The sequence below is a fragment of the Panicum virgatum genome, chromosome 1N (assembly GCF_016808335.1).
Source record: "Panicum virgatum strain AP13 chromosome 1N, P.virgatum_v5, whole genome shotgun sequence".
In the NCBI taxonomy this organism is placed as follows: Eukaryota; Viridiplantae; Streptophyta; class Magnoliopsida; order Poales; family Poaceae; genus Panicum; species Panicum virgatum.
This window is the reverse complement of record NC_053145.1, coordinates 51,969,979-51,989,437: the sequence shown is the minus strand read 5'-3', so window position 1 is coordinate 51,989,437 and position 19,459 is coordinate 51,969,979. Positions and strand designations below refer to the sequence as shown.

The 19,459-nt window shown below is 39.8% G+C and overlaps 1 protein-coding gene across 2 annotated transcripts; it reads left to right on the top strand.

The window, feature by feature from the left end:
• The first annotated feature begins 282 nt into the window (after window positions 1-282).
• LOC120656545 lies at window positions 283-15,163 on the top strand. Of its 2 annotated transcripts, none has more exons than XR_005667942.1 (18): window positions 283-914; window positions 1,616-2,024; window positions 2,116-2,187; window positions 2,494-2,556; window positions 3,168-3,353; window positions 3,902-4,268; window positions 4,836-4,927; window positions 5,929-6,678; window positions 6,919-7,191; window positions 8,171-8,326; window positions 9,195-9,598; window positions 9,708-10,176; window positions 10,266-10,616; window positions 11,759-12,578; window positions 12,639-12,723; window positions 12,888-13,352; window positions 14,572-14,610; window positions 14,772-15,163. XR_005667942.1 is itself a non-coding variant. In XM_039934668.1 (18 exons), exons 1-18 carry the CDS (start codon window positions 532-534, stop codon window positions 14,952-14,954), a joined length of 5,541 nt encoding a protein of 1,846 aa, XP_039790602.1. In that variant the 5' UTR covers window positions 284-531; the 3' UTR covers window positions 14,955-15,163. The 2 variants fall into 2 exon arrangements, 1 of the variants encoding a protein (XP_039790602.1); XM_039934668.1 differs by having other exon boundaries at window positions 284-914; window positions 12,665-12,723.
• The last annotated feature ends 4,296 nt before the right edge of the window (window positions 15,164-19,459 follow it).

Below are 19,459 nucleotides of genomic sequence, written 5' to 3'. Positions count from 1 at the left end.
GCAAAAATTTTAGGGTGTAAAACACTGTAGTACTTTCGTTTGTATTTGGTAATTATTGTCCCGTCATAGATTAATTAGACTTATTAGATTCGTCTCGTGATTTACAAGCAAACTATGTAATTAGTTTTTTATTTCGTGTAGATTTAATACTTCATGCATGCATTGAAAAATTCGATGTGACGGAGAATCTTGTAAAGTTTTGGAATTTTGGATGCAACTAAACAGGGCCTCAGAACTTGTCGTATGTCAAAGACTCAAAACTTGTCGACCCACCGAGAGCTCATACAGCGTAGTGTCAACTGTTCACAGACCAGTATCCATCCGTTCACATCCGCCGCGTCTCTCTCGCTCCCGCGCGGCCACCGGCGAAGTCGCCGCGCGGCCGCGTCCGTCACCTCTCTCCACCGAGAGCCACCTCGCACTCGCAGTGTCCCGCGCACTTCTCCTTCCCGATCGCACTCTTCCCTCAAAGCCCCGTGGCCGATGCCGCCATAGCCAAAACCCTAAAGTCCTAAACCCCACGAAACAATCATGGATGGGCTCGTGTCGGCGGCGCTGGAGGAGGTGTGCGCGCGCCTCGCGCCGGGGATCCCCGTTGCGGACCTGTGGCCCGCGCTCCGCGGCTCGCTCGATGTCGCGGGCCTCCCGCTCGGCCCGCCCGTCAAGCGCGCCCTGTGGGCCCGCCTCCTCGCGCTCGACGTCGTCAGCCTCGTGGAGGGGGACGGGGACGGGGCGCCCGTCGCGGCCGGGGACCCCGTGGAGAAGGACGTGGAGGAGGCCGAGCGGCGGGGCGTGCGGCTGGTGGCGAGCGCGGCAATCAGGGACAACTTCCTCGGGATGTACGAACGGAGGTTCGCGAAAACGGAGCTGAGTGCCGTCCAGAAGGCGGCATTGGAGTGTGTTGCGGCAAGCAGGTTCGATCCGCCATGGGTTTTGCCGTTTTGGGCAAATATGATTGTCACGCCTTTCATTTCAGTTTCATTTATTAGTCTCAGTAGCTAGGTTATTTGTGACTTGCAATCTCAGTTCTATGGAATGGAAGATTATGAATATTAATTCACTTAATTTACCTAGGTTACCTGCAAAGGATAATTTGTGTGTATGTATTTATTTGAAGCCATAGATCACGTTACCTTTCTACATCCATACACACTACATAGAAATTTCTTCGAAATTAAGTAGTGATTATAGTATTTCTTTGCCTTCTATAGTTTTTCCCCAACCAATGCTTATCCCCTTTTGTTTCTTTTCTTTTGGCTGGTCTCTGTTCAATTGATGTTAGTTTCTTTTTGTTCAATTATTTCCGTGTGCTTAGTTTCCAAATGGTCCACAAAATATGACATGTAGGGAGCCTAACATTTATATATCTGATTTAAGGTGGCTCAGAAATCAGAGTTGTTAGCATGGTGCGATATGCTTATGAACACTGTCAGTTGTTTCATTCATCCACAAATTAGCATATCTCAGTTGTTTCATTCATCCTCAAATTAGCATAGCTGACACCGTCCAACAGAATGGTCATCTGCCTTTCTTGCATGTTTGTACTATTTCCAGTTTTTAATCTCGCCTTTTACTATTTTGTTTGCAGTTTCTCACATCTTTGCTTTTGTTACAGGACTTCCGGTGTAACGCAGAATGAGCTTTGCAAAAATTTTAAAATGAAAGGAAACAATTTCCATTTTATTGTAAAAAGTCTTGAATCACAACGGTTAATAGTTAGACAATCAACTATCATAAAGATGAAAGACCATGGAGCTGATAGGGAAGATGCCTCACAGAATAAACAGGTTATCAATACCAATTCAATATATCTCTCCCGATATGCAAAAGACTTAAACATGACTTCACAACAAAGAATTGAGATTACAAAGCCAGAGCTACTAGGGAGCAATGAAGAGACCAATGTAGATGCTTTGCAAGAAGATGGGACTTCTGGTGCTAATTCCAAGAATGATATATCTGTTCATGATTATCTTCCAGCAATGAAAGCCATATGTGATAAACTTGAAGAAGCTAGCGGAAAGGTTAATTGCGCTCACATTTTCCCTATTGAAGCTCTACTGGTATTTGCTTTAGATTTTCCAGTTTGCTAATTTGCACAATTATTTCCCCTAGGCTCTTGTTGTATCAGATATAAAAGTAGATCTTGACTACAGGATGGCATATGGGCACAGAGCATGGAGAAATGTAAGCCTGTTTGAAATTACTTACGGAGTGTTTGGTTTGAGGAAACAACTTATCCTATATATTTTGATCAACCCACAATTTTGAAGGGATGCCATCATTACTCATTTTGTACTCGGTATGTGCTTATGAGGGATGGTAGATGACGTGGTGATGAGTGAATCAATCCTATTCCTCATACCAAACAAGTGGATTATGTTTGGATGTTCATTCAACATTCTGCTCCTCAAACCAAACACACCATTAGTTTACGTAATCTATGATGGTACTTCCCCTCATTTTGTTACTGAGATGGCCTATTCCTCCCAGGTATTGCATAGGCTAAGAGACGCACAACTTGTTGAAATATTTGATGCCCAAGTTGATGATAAGGTGATGTTCTTCTTTGTTGCTGTTTTGCATTTTCACTTGCTACTTAATGCCACTTTCTACTTTTTTGGGGTTCATTCTCCCTGTTCCTGGTGCTCCCTGTCAGGATTGAAATGTTTAAACCTGTAACTCAAAACTGTCAGGCTTTTAGAGTATAATTTGTCGTAGGATTTCCAGTTAACCCGAGTACTGTATACTAGCATGATTCCGTACCCTGTTTAGATGCTACCTTAAACTTTGCATATATTTTTGTACTGAAGAGGCAACGAGCTGCAATTCCATTTCTGATTAAGCAAGATTGAAAGAGTACACAAGGTGCAAGAGCTGAGACTTTGTACATTTCAACCTAAATACATGGAATGTTATACCAGAGACCTAAATGAGAGAGAAAGCATCATCACACTCATCTTGTCCACCCTCCTAGCTTACTTCTTTTACAACAACTACTTTCAGAACTGCAACAAATCTGATGCAAGATAGTAGATTAGCTGGTTAGGCTTATAACCACATAGATGATTCAGTCAGTACTGCACCATGCCTGCTTTAATATTTTATTTTTCTGTTTCACATGCATTATTAAGCAACGAGCTATAATGTTATTTCCCTTTTTTCAGGTTGTCCGCTGTTTACGTCTGCTGAAAAAATTTGATCCAAATGAGTTTCAGCCGAAAAGTACAGTGTCAAATTACAAATTTGGCAAAAAAGGTCAGGCAACTGATCAAGTTCTGGAACTTCCATTAGAGAACTGTATATATGATATGATCAGTGCCGAAGGGACAAAAGGTATAACACTTGTTGAGGTACTTCTCGGAAACCTTGCATTGGTGCAACTCTGTGGTATTATATGTTTTTGATTGATGATGTTCTACACTCCTTAGCATATATTGGTGCTTCTATTTTTATTGTTATTGCAATTGTGTTTCGTCTCTAGTTGTACATGTTCTTTTTCACCTACTATTCTCTTTGATACTTTATTATGGTTACTGCCTAAAACCAGATTGAAGATATTTGTTTTGCTTGGTTATCGAGTTGTGGTTATGTTATTTATAGATATGGAAACATGAATAATTTCCCATGCAAACATAGAGAAGATCCTGAGGACATAAATAGCATTCTTGCTGACTCACAGACTCAGTATGCTTCCTAGTGAAAAAGTAGATCCATGAGCAAAAGCTGCTGTCTTGAAGCCCACAATTTATTGATAATAGTTATCAGTATCTAGAGAAGCTTGAATACACATCATTATGGGATACAGTTTGGTATTTGCTTGTGTCAATCTGATGTGTGATGATATTTTTCTTATTTATATCTTGAAATTAGTATATTGTCATGTACAATTTCCCATTAGATTGGCAAACGTCTTGGACACAACAATTCCAAAAGGCTCCATAAACGAGTATCATCCATGCTCAAAAAATTCAATTTAACTTGGGAAGCAGAAGTTCCAGACAAGACATCACAGTACCGAGTTTGGACTTCAAAAAACTTCTCACTCTACAAATCTGGTACTGCTCTGCAAAATTTTGGGGTGCTATCAGAAGATTGTGATGATGGTTCGGATTTGTGGTCCCTAGTTCCATCGAAAGAATTGGATCCTTCTAGCCCACATGACAATTTACTCTTGCTTGAACATGAGAGCCACGATGAACCAATTGGACATCATATCCAGAACGACCTTAATGCTTCTGCTGGAGCTTGTCAATTAGTTGAAGAAGGTACAATGACGTAGATTGCATAATTATCTGTTTATTTTTGTTATCTTCCGTGGTTAATATTTCTGGGATTGCCACGCTGCAGTAAGAGCTTGCAGTGTCCTGATTAAACAATGTCCTTTTTCGACTTTAAGATTACTAATGCATCCAGAGATTTTATGTTTTTTTAATTCAAGGAGGCAAGGAAACTTAAAAGCAAATGTCTGACCGAATGCACCCATAATTGAGCAATATGATCCATTTCAAATCCTGCATATCTTGTTTTCCGCCAAGAATCCTATTCAAAATTCCAAATCATAATTTTTTTCTCCAGTGTCCAGTGAATAAAAGAGTGAGCAAGTTCCCTAAAAAAAAATCCAAATCATAACGAAGGGCGTGTTCTTTGGTTGGTTATTAGATTCACAAGTATAGAAGTTATTTGGGCAACCAATATTTATCTGTGTTAATTTTTTCAAGTAATATGGTGTGTTGAGTTTGCAAACTGTTACCTCTCTTTAGTCTTTGTGTAAATTAGGTTGGAGACAAAATATTATTCAACTCAATGTTAGTGATCACATGCTTTTCTTCTAGATAAACTTCCTTTGGGTCAGAGGAAGAGGCGACGGAGCCGTCCATTAACTTCTGATGATCAACGCCATAGAAGGATTCTGCACATGTTAAAGGTATCTTCCCAAGTATTTATTTTTCAATCAAGATTATTCATGATTCGTCAAATGCAAATGTGCTGTAATGTAAATTTATGGTAGTTCAATATTGATTATAGCATGCGATTTACTCTACAGTTTGTTCTCTATATTTGATGCACTGCCTGTTTCATGTTTCAGTTGCTGGTATTATTAAGTAGTAGTAGTAGTAGTACTAGTACTACTTGTTTACTTTTGTATCCATAATTTGAAACTGCAGAAACAAGTTGGGTGATAGTTTTTGAGTTTTTGGGTGTGTTGCCTTTAAGCCAGTATGTTTTACTAATTTTTTTTGGGGGGTTGAAGTAGACTATGATTCAAGATAAATAGCCCTTACTTTTGCATATGGCAGGGTGAAGCAGTACCTATAATCCCCTCTAGTGTTTCATATTTTTCTTCCAAATACCTATTTTTACTGTTCTATACCATTATGGAATGTTTAAGGGACTGCATATTTATGACCATGCATATTTTTGTGGTCAACATGAGACAAAATCCTAATCTTATGATTGTTGTCTTTGATGAATTTCCACATGCATTCTTTCCCTTGTTACCCTAGGCAGTAGTGCAATACTCCCTCCATTCGCAAATATATGATGCTTCAAAAACTGTCCAGTCAAGCCTCCAACTTTGATAAACTAATCAAATAAACGGTATGAGTTGGTCGTTTGGAAATGGTGTCATTGGATTCACCATATGATATGTTTTAGCAATGTATAATAGTTTTACAATTCTACTATCGTTTTCATATAAAATAACGTCCAAAGTTGCATATTGGAAGCCGCCTTCTATATTTTTCAACAGAGGGAGTGATAGTGACTACTAAGATAATTCTCTTTTATTGTTTGTTTCCGATGAGCACCTTTCTGTTTTCTATGTCCTTTTGTGTGCTCATCTTCATGTTAGTCCTTGGTGTGCCTTCAGCATGTCTAATCGCATTTATCATTATGTTTGCCTTTTTTTCTTTTGGGCCCTTGCAGAAGAAGAAATTTGTGCTAAAGGTGGAGTTGCATAAATGGTTAGAGCGGCTTGAAAAGAAAGATGGAAAAATAATGGATAGGAAGACATTGACTCGCACGTTGAATAAGCTTCAGAAAGAGGGAAGTTGTAAATGTATCAAAGTTAGTGTTCCTTTGGTTACAAACTATACTCGCAGTCGTCTCATTGATGTAGTACTGCATTCTTCTGTTGGAGACTTGTCACCTGAACTTGTGGAACAGTTTAGGATCAGACAAAGGAACTTTGATACTGAATCTCGCGCAGTTGCAGCAGCTAAAGTGAAGCAAAATCAACATACGACTGCCATAACTGGTCTGAGGATTTCACGAAGAGTTAATGTTTATAAACCATTACTCTTAGAAGCTATGTATGCTAATGGATTCATTGGTGCAAAGATGATTCGGGCAAAGCTTTTCCATAAATTTCTGTGGGCATATGTTAATGCTTCTCCAGATTGGTGCAATGCGTTTGGTTGTGTCAAAGAAGGGCATTACGATAAGAGCTTTAATCAATCAAACCTGTTATTTTCAATGGAAGCAGCTACGAAAGAAATGCCTCTTGAACTCTTTCTACAAGTTGTTGGATCAGCAAAGAAAATTGATAACATGATAACTTGGTGTAGGCTTGGAAAAACACTTTCAGAAATTCCTACCCAGGAATACAACCAGCTTATGGATACTCATGCCAAGGGTCGACTCTCACGTTTAATAAATATTTTAGACAAGCTCAAGGTAATGCACTTGATGTTCATTTCTAATATTGTAGTTAACTTTATGATAATCTAGAATCCTAGGTGCGATCCTAAAAACTTTTACCGAGCACAAATCCGAAATGCTATTCATTCTGTACGTACAAGCTAATACTTGCTACATATGTAAGATGGTGGATACTTCTACATTGTTCAATATTTAATTGCATAGGCGACTAGGCTGCAGCAGACTGATGAAGACTTTTGTGGCTATGTTTGACAGTTGGTTCAGTTTGCCAAAGAATTAATAGAAGATGCTGGTGTATCTTCAGATGCCATTCCTACACATTCGATGGAGCTCAAGCCTTACATTGAAGAACCTATACCGAGAATTATTCCGTCGTCCCAACTGAACAATCATAGAAAAATTCGGCATGATTTTGTGCTCTTGAAGCAGGAGTTCGTTAATGCCTATTGGGAAACATTGGAGTGTTGTTATTTGACTGCTGGCTTGGCTGAGCCATTGAGTGCCTTCCCTGGCTGTTCTGTTCCTGAGGTTTGTCACATTTGTCGTACATCATTAAGCATAGGATTATTACCTAATGCTCTCCCTCCATTCTGACTAAATGTACTTAGAACTTGAATGCTCAAACTCCTCAACTTCGACAGCTAATATATAGATAAATAGTTAGATTTACAACTATGAAAAGAAATACTTGACTGATCTATGCATGTTTGTTGTGGGGTTGGATAATCTTACTGGAACCGTGGTGGACATTAATGGTACAAGGGAAAATGATACCTGGAGGGACATATAGAGAAGAGAGAGGCAAATAACTTCTTACTTGCTTTATTTGTGGACCGCTAGCACTGCTCCTTATGCATAGAAGAAGGCCAGCTGAAACAAATCAATCTTAACCACTAAAGAGAAACTCTTATCACAACAAACCAATCTTATTGTACTGAACCTAACTCTTAAACAAATAGCCAGCATTCTATATCTAACAAGCTTACTCAGCTTGAATCAAGCTAGCCTGCTTGTGGTGCCTAGCTTAAGTGTGGTCCCACATAACAATGTTGCATTTAAATGGACAACTCTTGACTGTATCTTTGTTGCTAGTTCACAGCCTCCCGCTTCTGCCATCAGGGTTTGATTTCAGTACCCTACATATCTGCTACGCTGTTGCTTTTAATTGACAAGTCATTTTTCATGACCAATTGCTGCAGTGCTGTTCCCAAAAATCTCACTACTGTTAGCGATATTCAAAACACTAATTTCAAGGATCTTGATACTGTCATAGTATTTGCTCTATTTCTTGCCTGTACCTTTTGAGTTTTGACAATCCATATTCGGCTCTGCAACTGCAAGCATATTCATTGTTTGTTACTTGAGTCATTCTACTATCTATTACTGAACCCCATTATATCACTGGAAGCAATACTAGCTGGAAGTGGCTAACTTATTGATCTGTCTCTTCGATCAGAGATTTTATTTACATTGTATTGTATAATGTATGATGCTCTATTCCATGTAGGTTTCTCATCCTCGTTCATGGAGTTCACTTAGAGTCATGACTACCGAACAACGACTGGAATTGCAACAGCGTATAATGAGTGTCACTGAGAAGGGTAAAATTCCTTTTAAAGACTGTGTTAGAATAGCAAGGGAATTGAATCTCTCTGTAGAGCAGGTATGTGTAATGTGTTTGTGATCTTCCCTATTTTCATTTATTGATCTGAAGTACTATATAATTTGATCTCATTTTGCATTTCTGTATTTCTTTAATCAAGCTACGAAAGTTCTTGTGTGCTCGTTTATGATTTCTCCATGATATGAAAACCGAAACCTGCAAGATTCAGAAGTCATAGAATAAAAAAATTTGAAAAATCAGGTGCATCTTGCTGCAATTATGCTTTTTCTCATCAAGTGCTCTTTTCATCAATATGAATAAGTCAACCATGCAGACAAACTAAGGAGATCCAAATATGGAATAACTTAAAGCTACTCCCTTCATCATTTTACTGGCCATTTCATATATGAACAATGTCTCCAGTGTATTGCTTGACCATTACTTTTTCCTGAACAATTACTGGCCAAATATAGAGTCGATCTGAAGTATTTTTCCTGACAAATCTACTAATACTACTTTTATGTGACAAATTTTAATACTTGTTCATATATTGGAGATCAAAATTTTGACTGCACACATTTGTAGATGACATATATGAGCATGGAGTTTTAAATGGCATGATACAACCACCAAAATTCTCTTACAGCAATGTAGGAGTCGAGGTTGGAAATATTGCAATAACCAATTTTTCCATTTCCTGGATGAACAAACATTGTGGCAGACATTGTGACATGTGTACATGACACTTCACAAGGAAACAGATAAATAATGCGAGACAGAGGGTTTACTACTTTGCATAGTATCATTATCCTGTTCTCTCTCCCTTTTAGGTGCTCTATCTGTCCTTACTGATTGGCATTTATATCTGTTTATTCTGTATATGGTTCCTTTTCAGTGTACCGATCAACACGATTGTTTTCTTATGTAGGTGCTTCGCCTTTCATATGAAAGGCAATCTCGGCTTCGTGAACAGCCCAGCATTACTGCTAAACAAAAGCAGCAAAAAGTTAGATCTGGATTGAATTCTGAGAAAAGAAAGAGATCTGCTGATGAGATCACCCTGAAGGTTTTCAAACGAAAAGTACAGGCTTGTGGATCTGTTGAACAAATATCGGACCAGTCTACTCTTGATGAGGAAGTACCAGAGACAATCTCTTCATCACCCACGGACCAAACAAACCAAAGTGATCAGCCAGTGTCCAGAATTGGCAGTACTTCTACACACCATGCAGATGAAGATAAGGAAAGCAGTCCAGTGATCAGTCGATCTACTATCCTAAGAAAAAGCTGCATGAGAAGTAAAAGATTCTTGTGGACGTACGAATCCGATAGGTATTATTTTTTCGGTGTGCCCATTCTGGTTTCAAAATTTATTTCCAAACCTCAATACTGGAATTAAAGGTTATGCGTGACAGTCCTGATTTTTTATTATTATTTGCAGAAAACTGCTGATGATATACATCAGAATGCGTGCAATACTTGGAGCAAGATATTATCGTGTAGCTTGGAACTCTCTCTCTGACCTTCCAGCTCCACCGAATACATGTCGTAGAAGGATGGCAATACTATTGAAGGGAAATGAAAACATAAGAGGAGCTGTGATGTGCATATGTAATCTTCTTGGGAAACGTTATACTAGATACCTTGAAAAGGAAAGGAGATCAAAAAAGAGAAGATTGCTTTCTCAGATTTCAGAAAGTAGTAATGAAACCAGTTTGGATTCAGATTCTGAGCAATTCAATTGGGATGACTTCGAAGTTCCAGAAATAAAGAGTGCACTTGATGAAGTCCTTGAATTAATTCGGACAGAAAAAGTGGACCAGACCAAGAGAGTTGGGGCCAAGAATGAAAAGAACAATAATAATGATAATGATGTCACGAAGAACACAATAAGTTCGCAGGAACTATCGGTAAGTAATTTCTACATTTAAGATCATATATATAATGATTTTCCACTTAAGAATAATCATTACTTTTTAATAATGATTTTCCGCTTCAGAATAATCAGTTTACACGAGGTAAAACAAAAACAAGAACTCCAGTTCCAGAAAGTGGATTCTGTGATCAGGAAAAAATCTGCAGAGACTCAAATGAAGTCCAACCAAGTGAAAGCATGGATGTTTGCTGCAAACCTCAAGAAAAGATCATTAAGAATCACAGAAATAAGATTATTGAAAGAGGTGTACGGAAATCATTGCCCGTTGCAAATGCATTGGAGCTTTTGAAGCTAGTATTCCTCAGCAGATCATCTGGATCAGATGTACAAGCTTCACTAGCAGCAACACTGCAGCTTTATTCAGAGAGCGAGATTTTTACTGCCGTTTCCCTTCTTAAAGAAAAAAATTTCTTGGTTAGTATTTGAAACTTATGATTCCTTTGGTATATTTGTTCTCCATTACACTGTGCCCGACTTAGATATTTTGAAATGTGATTGGCATTAGGGGTATGTTTGGTGTATGACCCATGTGAGCCTCACCAAATTTTGGGTCTTCTGAACTCGAGGTCCCGGGTGATGCCAAGACATAGGCAAAGTTTGAATGTTTGGTTTGTAGCCATACCAATTTGTGGGCAATGCCAAAACTGGTAAAGTAGTATTTGGATTGTAGCCGTGCCAAAGTTTGTCCAATACAGTGAATGTGACATGGGATCCCATACTATTTAATTTTCTCTCGTCAAAATATAGCCAAGCGGGTCTTGTTTTGTAGTTTTTATTACAAAGAATATTATGATGCAAACAGACCATAAAACAGTTACGCCATCCTCATAAGATAAATTCATTTCAAGTGTTATAACACAAAACTTAAAAAGTCTATGCAACCAACCAGAACAACAGAACCTGCCACATCACCCATGGGAGCTCCACAGGCCGCGAAGCAAAAAACTCATCATGTTCTCTTCCTCCATTTTGAGCATTGTTGCTGCTGCCAAATTTTCCATGGTAACACCAAACTTTGGTGCCAATCCAAAGTTCCAACAGCAGCCAGTTTTTGTAATAGCAAACTTTAGCAAGGGTTATTTTGGCTGTGAACAAAACAGCCCCTAATTCATACAGAATGACAAAATAGATGGCTATATGCTGAACTAAGACTTACTCGAAGTTAAGCTTGATTTAATACCCAGTCCGTTTTTTTGGTTTTATCTTGCAGTGAACTGTGATCTATGTTAGGTTTTCTCAGTGCTGACACTTTGATACCAAAATACACTTATGCTCTTATTATAGGTATCCTTTGGCTTTTTTTCCTTATGGTATAAGCAGTCGAACCACTTTAAAGATTCTTCTACGAATTTCTTAGGTTGTGATGAAAGAATATATATTTTTTTCCTATTAAGCATCTTTGTTCATGCTATTTGAAATAATGCTATGGAGGATATGGGATATTTAATTCTTACCTATCAAATAGTGAAACTGGATGTTACTCTTTTTAAGTGGCTCGTGATTCACAGCTGCAGTTATTCTTGTACGCCCATTCATGTTTCCCCCTCATTTCACAGGTTACTGGGAGTGGTGGGAAGCCGTACACCCTTTCTTCAAAGTTCTTAACCAATGCTTGTACTTCACCCTTCCCATTTGGTTCAGGAAAAAAGGCTTCTGAATTTTCTAATTGGCTTATAACGCAGCAAAAGAATGCTACAGCCAATGGAGTTTATCTGTATCCAGATATACAATGTGGAGAAATTGTTCATCTTTTTTCTCTGCTTTTGTCGGGAAAGCTAAATATTTTACCTTTCTTGCCTAGTGATGGAGTTGGCGAGGCTGATGAGCCTAACAGCTCTACCGCAGACACAGGCAGGTTGGTTGACAGTAGTCAGAAGCGCAAGGCTGATATGATGAAACAGAAAAGAGAAAAGGCTAAGAAACAAAAGCCTTTGCCAAAGATAGAAAGCGACTTTTGCTACCGCCGGGAGAAAGGATTTCCTGCAATCCAAGTTGGTCTAGATCTTGAGAGAATTCAAACAAGCAATCACATGCAAGAATTACACGATAAAGAATGCCTTGTTTTTACTTCAAGCAGGGCAATGATTAATGAGGATGTTGATTTGCGTGCAGAAAGGCACAGCATGCCATCATTTTCAAATCACTCAAATTCATATAGGCATTTATTATCTGAATCTCAGTTGGAAAACTCTTATAGTGGATGGCCTTGGGATGCTATGAAAAAATATGCGGAAGAGTTACCATCAATATCTGATCACCAAAATGAATCATTCACATGGTCTTCTGATCTGTTCAGGAGTTCATTTTGTGTTATTCATCAAGCTGGGGAACAAGGAGTTACTTTGAGAGAATTGTCACAGGCACTGCATCCATTAGGTACATGATACGCTTACACACATATAGTTTTCATAGTTTCTTAATGACAACCATTGTTAGTGTCTTTTTTGTTCTTAACTGTGCAGCCATGCAATTGGTCTACAGAATTGTTGATATTCTCAAAAGATTTCAGCTGGCCATTGAGGTAATGTTAGTCCTGTAGGTGTGGTTTAAATGCTACTGTCGTTTCCTCTGGTTATAAATGCATTATAAGCATGTTTCTCTATTTATGCTGCTTTTTTTTGTCATTTTTTCAATTCACTTATACTCCATTAGCTAATGGGTGGGATTCATTCAATTGCTTCATAGGTCAATGCATATGATGGTGTTCAGATCGTGGACTCGTTACATTTGTCAAAGTATCACATAACTGCACTTGCAGAATGCAATCCTTGCAGCTGCTCAGGTCCTCCAACTTCTCAAGTTGTGGATAATGGAGACCCTAAAAATCTACCGAAAGAGAAACATAGCATGCCTATTAATTTTCCTGGGCCTATAAAAATGCTTGGTGATGGGCACACGGTGACCATAATTAACGTTCAAACCAAGTTGAGCTCACCTCATATTTACAGCAAAAATCCTGGGGATGACGAAAGGCAATCTACTCCTATAGAGTACAACAAGGAGAGTAGTTGCTATCATGATTGCGGAGGGCATATTTATCAGCCTATATTACCTTGGATAAATGGTGATGGTAGCACTAATAGCACTGTCTATGAAGGTTTAAGTCGCCGAGTAATTGGTTATGTCATGCACTATCCTGGAGTAATGGAGGTGTGTTTGCTTTTCTTTATACTTTTTTTATTCAACAGGAAATTTATGTTTTGCTTGCTTGTGTGGTCTGCAATAAGTTTTCCATTACGCTGGGTGACATTGTTGGCCACAATATCCTTTATTTACGAAAACAAAATTCATTTTTGAGAAGAGTTTAGGTAGGTAGTATCTAGCGAAGGCACCCAGATTGAATTTTAAACAATTCTAGGAGCGTACATGTTTGATATTTGAATTTGCATTAATTAATTTCAGCCCTGAGTTTCAAATTCAGGATATCAAAATCAAGTTCCACACATGTTATTACTGTCTTTGGAATTATTCCAATTTTACAATGTGATGTTTGAATGCTCGAATGTCTGGAATATAAAAAAATCACTTTGGTTTCAAAACTGTGATGGGAGTAATCTACTCATATTAGGAAACTGGCAAAAATAAAAGAACTAATATAATGCTTAAGGATCCGAGATGTAGTACCCTGTACAGTTTAGCTGGAGGCCCACCTTTTTCCAATACAGTGCTTGGTATTTTTGTACCTCGGTCAGTTTACGAGTGCTACTAATCTTTTACCACTTAATTTGTTGACAAATACTAGGCAGCATCCTTGTATATTGCATGCTCTTGAAAGATTTTACTTTCGTGATGGAGATGTAGTTAGTTATGAAGAGCATTTTGGTCACACTGTATAAATATAGTGGGCCCTTCGGTAACTCATATTTGCTCAAAGTTGAAAAATATTCGTGAATGGGAGATTGTAGACGTATTATCTATACATGCTCTTACATGGACCATATGGACCATATGTTAGTTTTTTATGTTGACTTCAGTAGGAACAAATCATAGTGCAAGCTTCTGGACAATTTGAAATTATGTACCTTGTACTCCCTTCTCCATTGGACACTGCTCCTGTAAGCTTGTGCTTCATCCTGAAAACCTTGGCTCTACTGTTATAGAATTTTCTGGTGATGCATGTAAATGTTTACAACCCAATTATAGACTTGTCATGTGATATAGCTCGTTGGTCTTCATCAGGATATCCTTTCAGTGTTGTCACTGAAAAATGACTCATTCACAAACATTCATAGGTTATTGTTTCATTATTTAAGTTTTTAAGATAAAATAAAGCATTTGCCATTATCGACATTGTTATTTTAAGTGTTCTAATTGTGTGATTTGCTCTTATTGTCTTCTTTGAACGTGATTTGCTGTTATTGTCTTACAGGAAGATCTTGTCCATCGGATGGATGTATTGAATCCTCAGGTATCTGGCCCATTCTCTTTCCTGTACTTTCTTTTTACTGGTCTTGCAGAAGAGATGCCAACCAAATTTCATCTGATAGAAGAAACTCGCAATACAAACATGTTGTGACTCGCCGAAATGCTGCTTTCCTGCTTGATTGGTTTTGCAATCCCTTTTTGCAGACTTGCCGGACCCTGTTGGATAAGCTGGCACTCGATGGGCACCTTCACGTTCGGGTGTTTGAAGAGCCTATGCCTACAGCTCCGACCATGCTGCGGGCCCTGTTCAATCAGGACCCCAGTAAAGAACGACTCAAGTGTAGAAAGCGGTACTTCGCTAATCCAATGAGCACATCCCGGCTGTAAGAGGGTATGGATTTTGTTCCAAGTTCACAGTCGTGAGCGGGTCATTGGAGGAATGATTAAATGTTAGCCTCTCCGGAAGTGCACTATCCTTGGTGCTTACAAAACTGGGCCATCGCATTGTCCAGGTCAAACTTTCGATAATTTTTTTTTTTGACATCGTGTTCGTGCTCTTTATTCACCAAACGCTGAATCGACAAGATTGCGATCCATCAAGTGTTTTACAAAACTTGGGAGGGGATCAGACCATACTGCAGGTTGATCCGGGTCCCTCTGTAAACCAGCACAAGCTAGCTCATGAGCACAAACATTACAACTCCGAGACACTTGCGAAAAGCTAATTGTAACAAAATGCAAGGAGAGAAGCACACGAATTTCTCTGAACACCACCCCTCCCGGCGGCGCCTGATCGAAATTGCCGGAAGTAACAGCCACAACCAGGTTAGCTGAATCGGTTTCTATGGCCACACGGGAGATGCCAACATCCATCGCCGCCTTCAGTGCCTCCAGACAAGCTTCTCCTTCAGCTATCAAAGCATCATGCACCCACTTCAGACGGCCTGAACCTGCTAAGACACCATGGCCATTACAGTCCCTGACCACGAAGCCCCAGGCTCCAACTTTCTCTGCTTCTCAGAAGGCTCCATCCGTATTTATTTTCTGTACATCCGACGGAGGAGGTTCCCATTTTCCTTTGGCTCTCCGGCCTTGGTACACAGCCTGCATTGGCTTATCCTCCAGCTGATAAGAGCAGTTGGCAAAAGTTACAGCTCGGCGAGTAACCTCTTCGACTGAGAAACATCCCTCTCCAGCATTGGCCTTGTTCCGGCTCATCCACCAGGCCCATAACAGACAGATGACAAGCCTCCTTTTCTCCTGATTCAGCCGTAAGACCAACTCCACCACCTCTCGAGCAGAAAGCATGTTGAGTAACTGTAATCTCACATCCTCCAGATTGAGGCCCTGCCAACACTTCTTCACATACTTGCATTTAAGAAAACAATGGCTGCCATCTTCATCTAACCGGTTGCACACTGGGCACCGTGTGTCTATGTCCATCCCTCTTCGTACAATGTTCATGCGTATTGGCAGGCTGTTGTGGGCGAAACGCCAGAAAAACTGTCTAATTTTGGGTATGCAGTCCAGTTTCCAAATCTTCCCCCAGAGATCATTTGCTTCTTGATCGCCCAGAGCACTGGAGGAACCAACCTGCTTCACCTTTTGTTGCTCTCTTTTATCTTCCAGAACATGATAGGCAGATATCGTTGAGAAAATGCCTCTAAGATCAAAGTGCCACGCCACTATATCATCATATCCCGGCTTGATTGGAATAGATAAAATATTCTGTGCATCCTCGGGCCAAAACACTTCACAGATAAGCTCCTCATCCCAATCTCCCGTAACAGGTGAGATAAGATCAGATACTTTGGTCAGGACAGTTCTCCCTCTTGGTGTTATCGGTCTTCTTGTAATCTTGTTTGGGATCCAAGGATCAGACCAAATATTAATTTTGGTGCCATCACCTACTCGCCAAATCAGACCATCATTCAGTGCCTTCAACCCACGAATGAGACTTCTCCAGGAATATGAGAGTCCCGTTTTTTCTTTCACATCCAACAAATCCCCATTAGGATAATACTTAGCTCGCAGAACCTGGGCACACAGTGAGTCCGGCTCCATTAATAGGCGCCATCCCTGCCGAGCCAACATTGCCAAGTTGAACAGATGCAAATCTCTATAACCCATTCCACCCTTTTTCTTCCTACTACAAAGCCGTTCCCACGAGAGCCAATGCACCTTGTTCTCATTTTCCTGCTGAGCCCACCAAAAATGACAGATCATTCTTCTAATATCATCACACAGTGATTTTGTTAAAGTCAAAACAAGACATGGCATAGGTTGGTATAGCTTGAGCTACAGCCTTTATCAACACATCCTTTCCAGCATTAGACAAGCATTTCTCCTTCCATCCTTGGATTCTCCTCCAAACTCTTTGTTTCAAGTAAGCAAAAGTTTGTGTCTTGGATCTACCCGTATAAACAGGAAGCCCAAGGTATTTCTCATTTCTTGCTTCTGAATCAATTTCAAGATCTCTCATAAGGTTTCTCTTCATTTCAGCTGGCGTATTCTTACTGAACATAATAGATGACTTATCTTTATTTATTATCTGCCCCAAGTAGTCCTCATACAAAGATAGAACATTTCGCAGATGTTCCGCATTCCCATTGTCAATTTTAAAAAGGAGAAGGGAATCATTCGCAAACAAAAGATGGTTGATACTCGGTTCACCTTGGCGCACACAAACTCCAGCTGTTTCATCCTGTCTTTCGGCTTCATTCAGCAGACACGAGAATGCCTCGGCACAGATTAGAAAGAGATACGGGGAGATAGATCCGATCATTAGTACCAATTGCGGAACAGTTAATTGAAAGATAGATCCGGTACTAATGACACTTTTTTCCATGAGTGATCAGGTCCCCCCACCCTAAACCCTAGCCACACAGTCCTCACAGTAGCTTTCGTGTGTCACGTTGCCGACGTGGATCACAATTTAGTTGGCAAGAATCCATTGATATAGCTCTCCACCAACCTCACTTTCGGAGGAATTCTCATCTTCCAAAGCACTTTAATTTCTATCAATACCCAATAACTTACAAGTCTTCTTCCATAGTTCATGAGCACTATGTATAGTCAGTTCATGGGCACTAATGACGTACTGGCAGGTCAATAGCTGTAGTGCTGAGTTATTAAGCTGCCGTCGTGTTCACATGGAACGTGGAGTGGTCGATCACGAACGACCCACTAGTCAACTAGTCAACCCGTAAGTTTCAAAATAAGGGGCTGCCACATTTATGCCCTGCAGTTCTCATGCTCTTTATTCAACACATGTCACCGTGCCCGATATACTATGAAAAAACATCCAATGGAGGAGTGAGTTCCTGGAGTCCTGATGTGTCTTGCGCAATCTCTCTCTGTTCCAAATGCCAGCTCTTAATAACCATGCTAATACTTTGTGCAATATGCATGCCGCAAAATGTTACAGGTTATATTACTTCATAGCAGCCGTGACCGTGAGCATATGGCCTCCTGGAACCTCTGAATAAGCGCAGAAACCTTACATGCATTTACACAAAGAGTAATGGTATACAAGTGATATGCTCTAGAACACACTGTGTATACATGGAGAACACAGCTATGTGACATGATCACTTAATATGCGACTTGTTTCTCAGATAAATGATTGACAAAAATCAGCTTCTTTCATCACTCTTCGTTCTCAGTTAGTTTCACCCGTATTATAATACTCTGGATCTAAGTAGCTGAATGTTCCTTGGACAATTTGTCACCACATGAGTCTCATGACGTCACAGACCCTAAGGCACCAAAGTCTGAAACATACGTGCCATTCATACATGAGCAATGACATCTCATCTTCTAGGCAACAACAAAAAAGTTTCAGTGCAGTGGTTGCAGTGTACGATTTGAGAAAAAAAATAGCAATCTCGGCTGTGTTTAGTTCCACCGAAAAACACTGTAGCGTCAGAAAAAAACACTGTTGCTCACTGTAGCATGTTTTGTTTGTTTGTGTTAAACATTGTCCTACCATGACCTAACTAGACTCAAAAGATTCGTCTCGCAACGTACATCAAAACTATGCAATTAGTTTTTTTATTTAACTACATTTAGTACTTCATACATGGGTTATTTGTTATATTTAATGTTTCGATGTGATAGGGGATGTGATGGAAAGTTTGGAAAATTTGGAAATTTTGTGGGAACTAAACACACCCCTCATTGATTACTGGTATATTTATTGCTCAACTGTTTTGGAATTGGCCGGAAAGGCTTAGCTTAGCTGATGAACAGGAGCTTACGCGAAGTGCAAGTAAAAATGCTCCGGTTCCACCAGTAAAATTATGGAACTTAAAGAGGCATATTTAGTATATATGCAAGTTGATTTTGGTTTGAGTCCAATTTTCCTAACAAACATTTTGTTTTGCAGCCACCTTATTAGCTATATTTTTTATGTTTTTCAAAGTCTACCCTGGTAAACTCTCTCACTGCTCACCGTGCACCGTCGCCCTCGAAGGTGGCCTGCAGGTATTAGCTTTTTCAAAAACAAAGGTGGCCTGGTATTCAGTGTTTCAAAGACTTTTTGTGGGACCGAAGCCGGCGACCAGAGGGGAGTGAATGGGAGCCGATCAAAATTTCTTCCGAAATTCAAACCGTCGGCCTATATCCCGAAAATCACTCAAACCCTCAAGCGTTCTGGCCAAAGTTTGGAATAGCTATGGAAAAACTAAACCAACACAAAAGGCCTCGAACGAGCGAGCGAAAACACAAAGCAAATCGGAAGCGAATCGGAAAAACTGCAGAACTGATCTGCCTGGACCGGTCTGACCGGTGCGCTGGACCGGTCTAACCGGTCTTGCCTACCGGTCTGACCGGTAGCACCCAGAAAACCCCCGAGAAATTGCATTCAAACGTTGAATCTCGAGCAAACGACC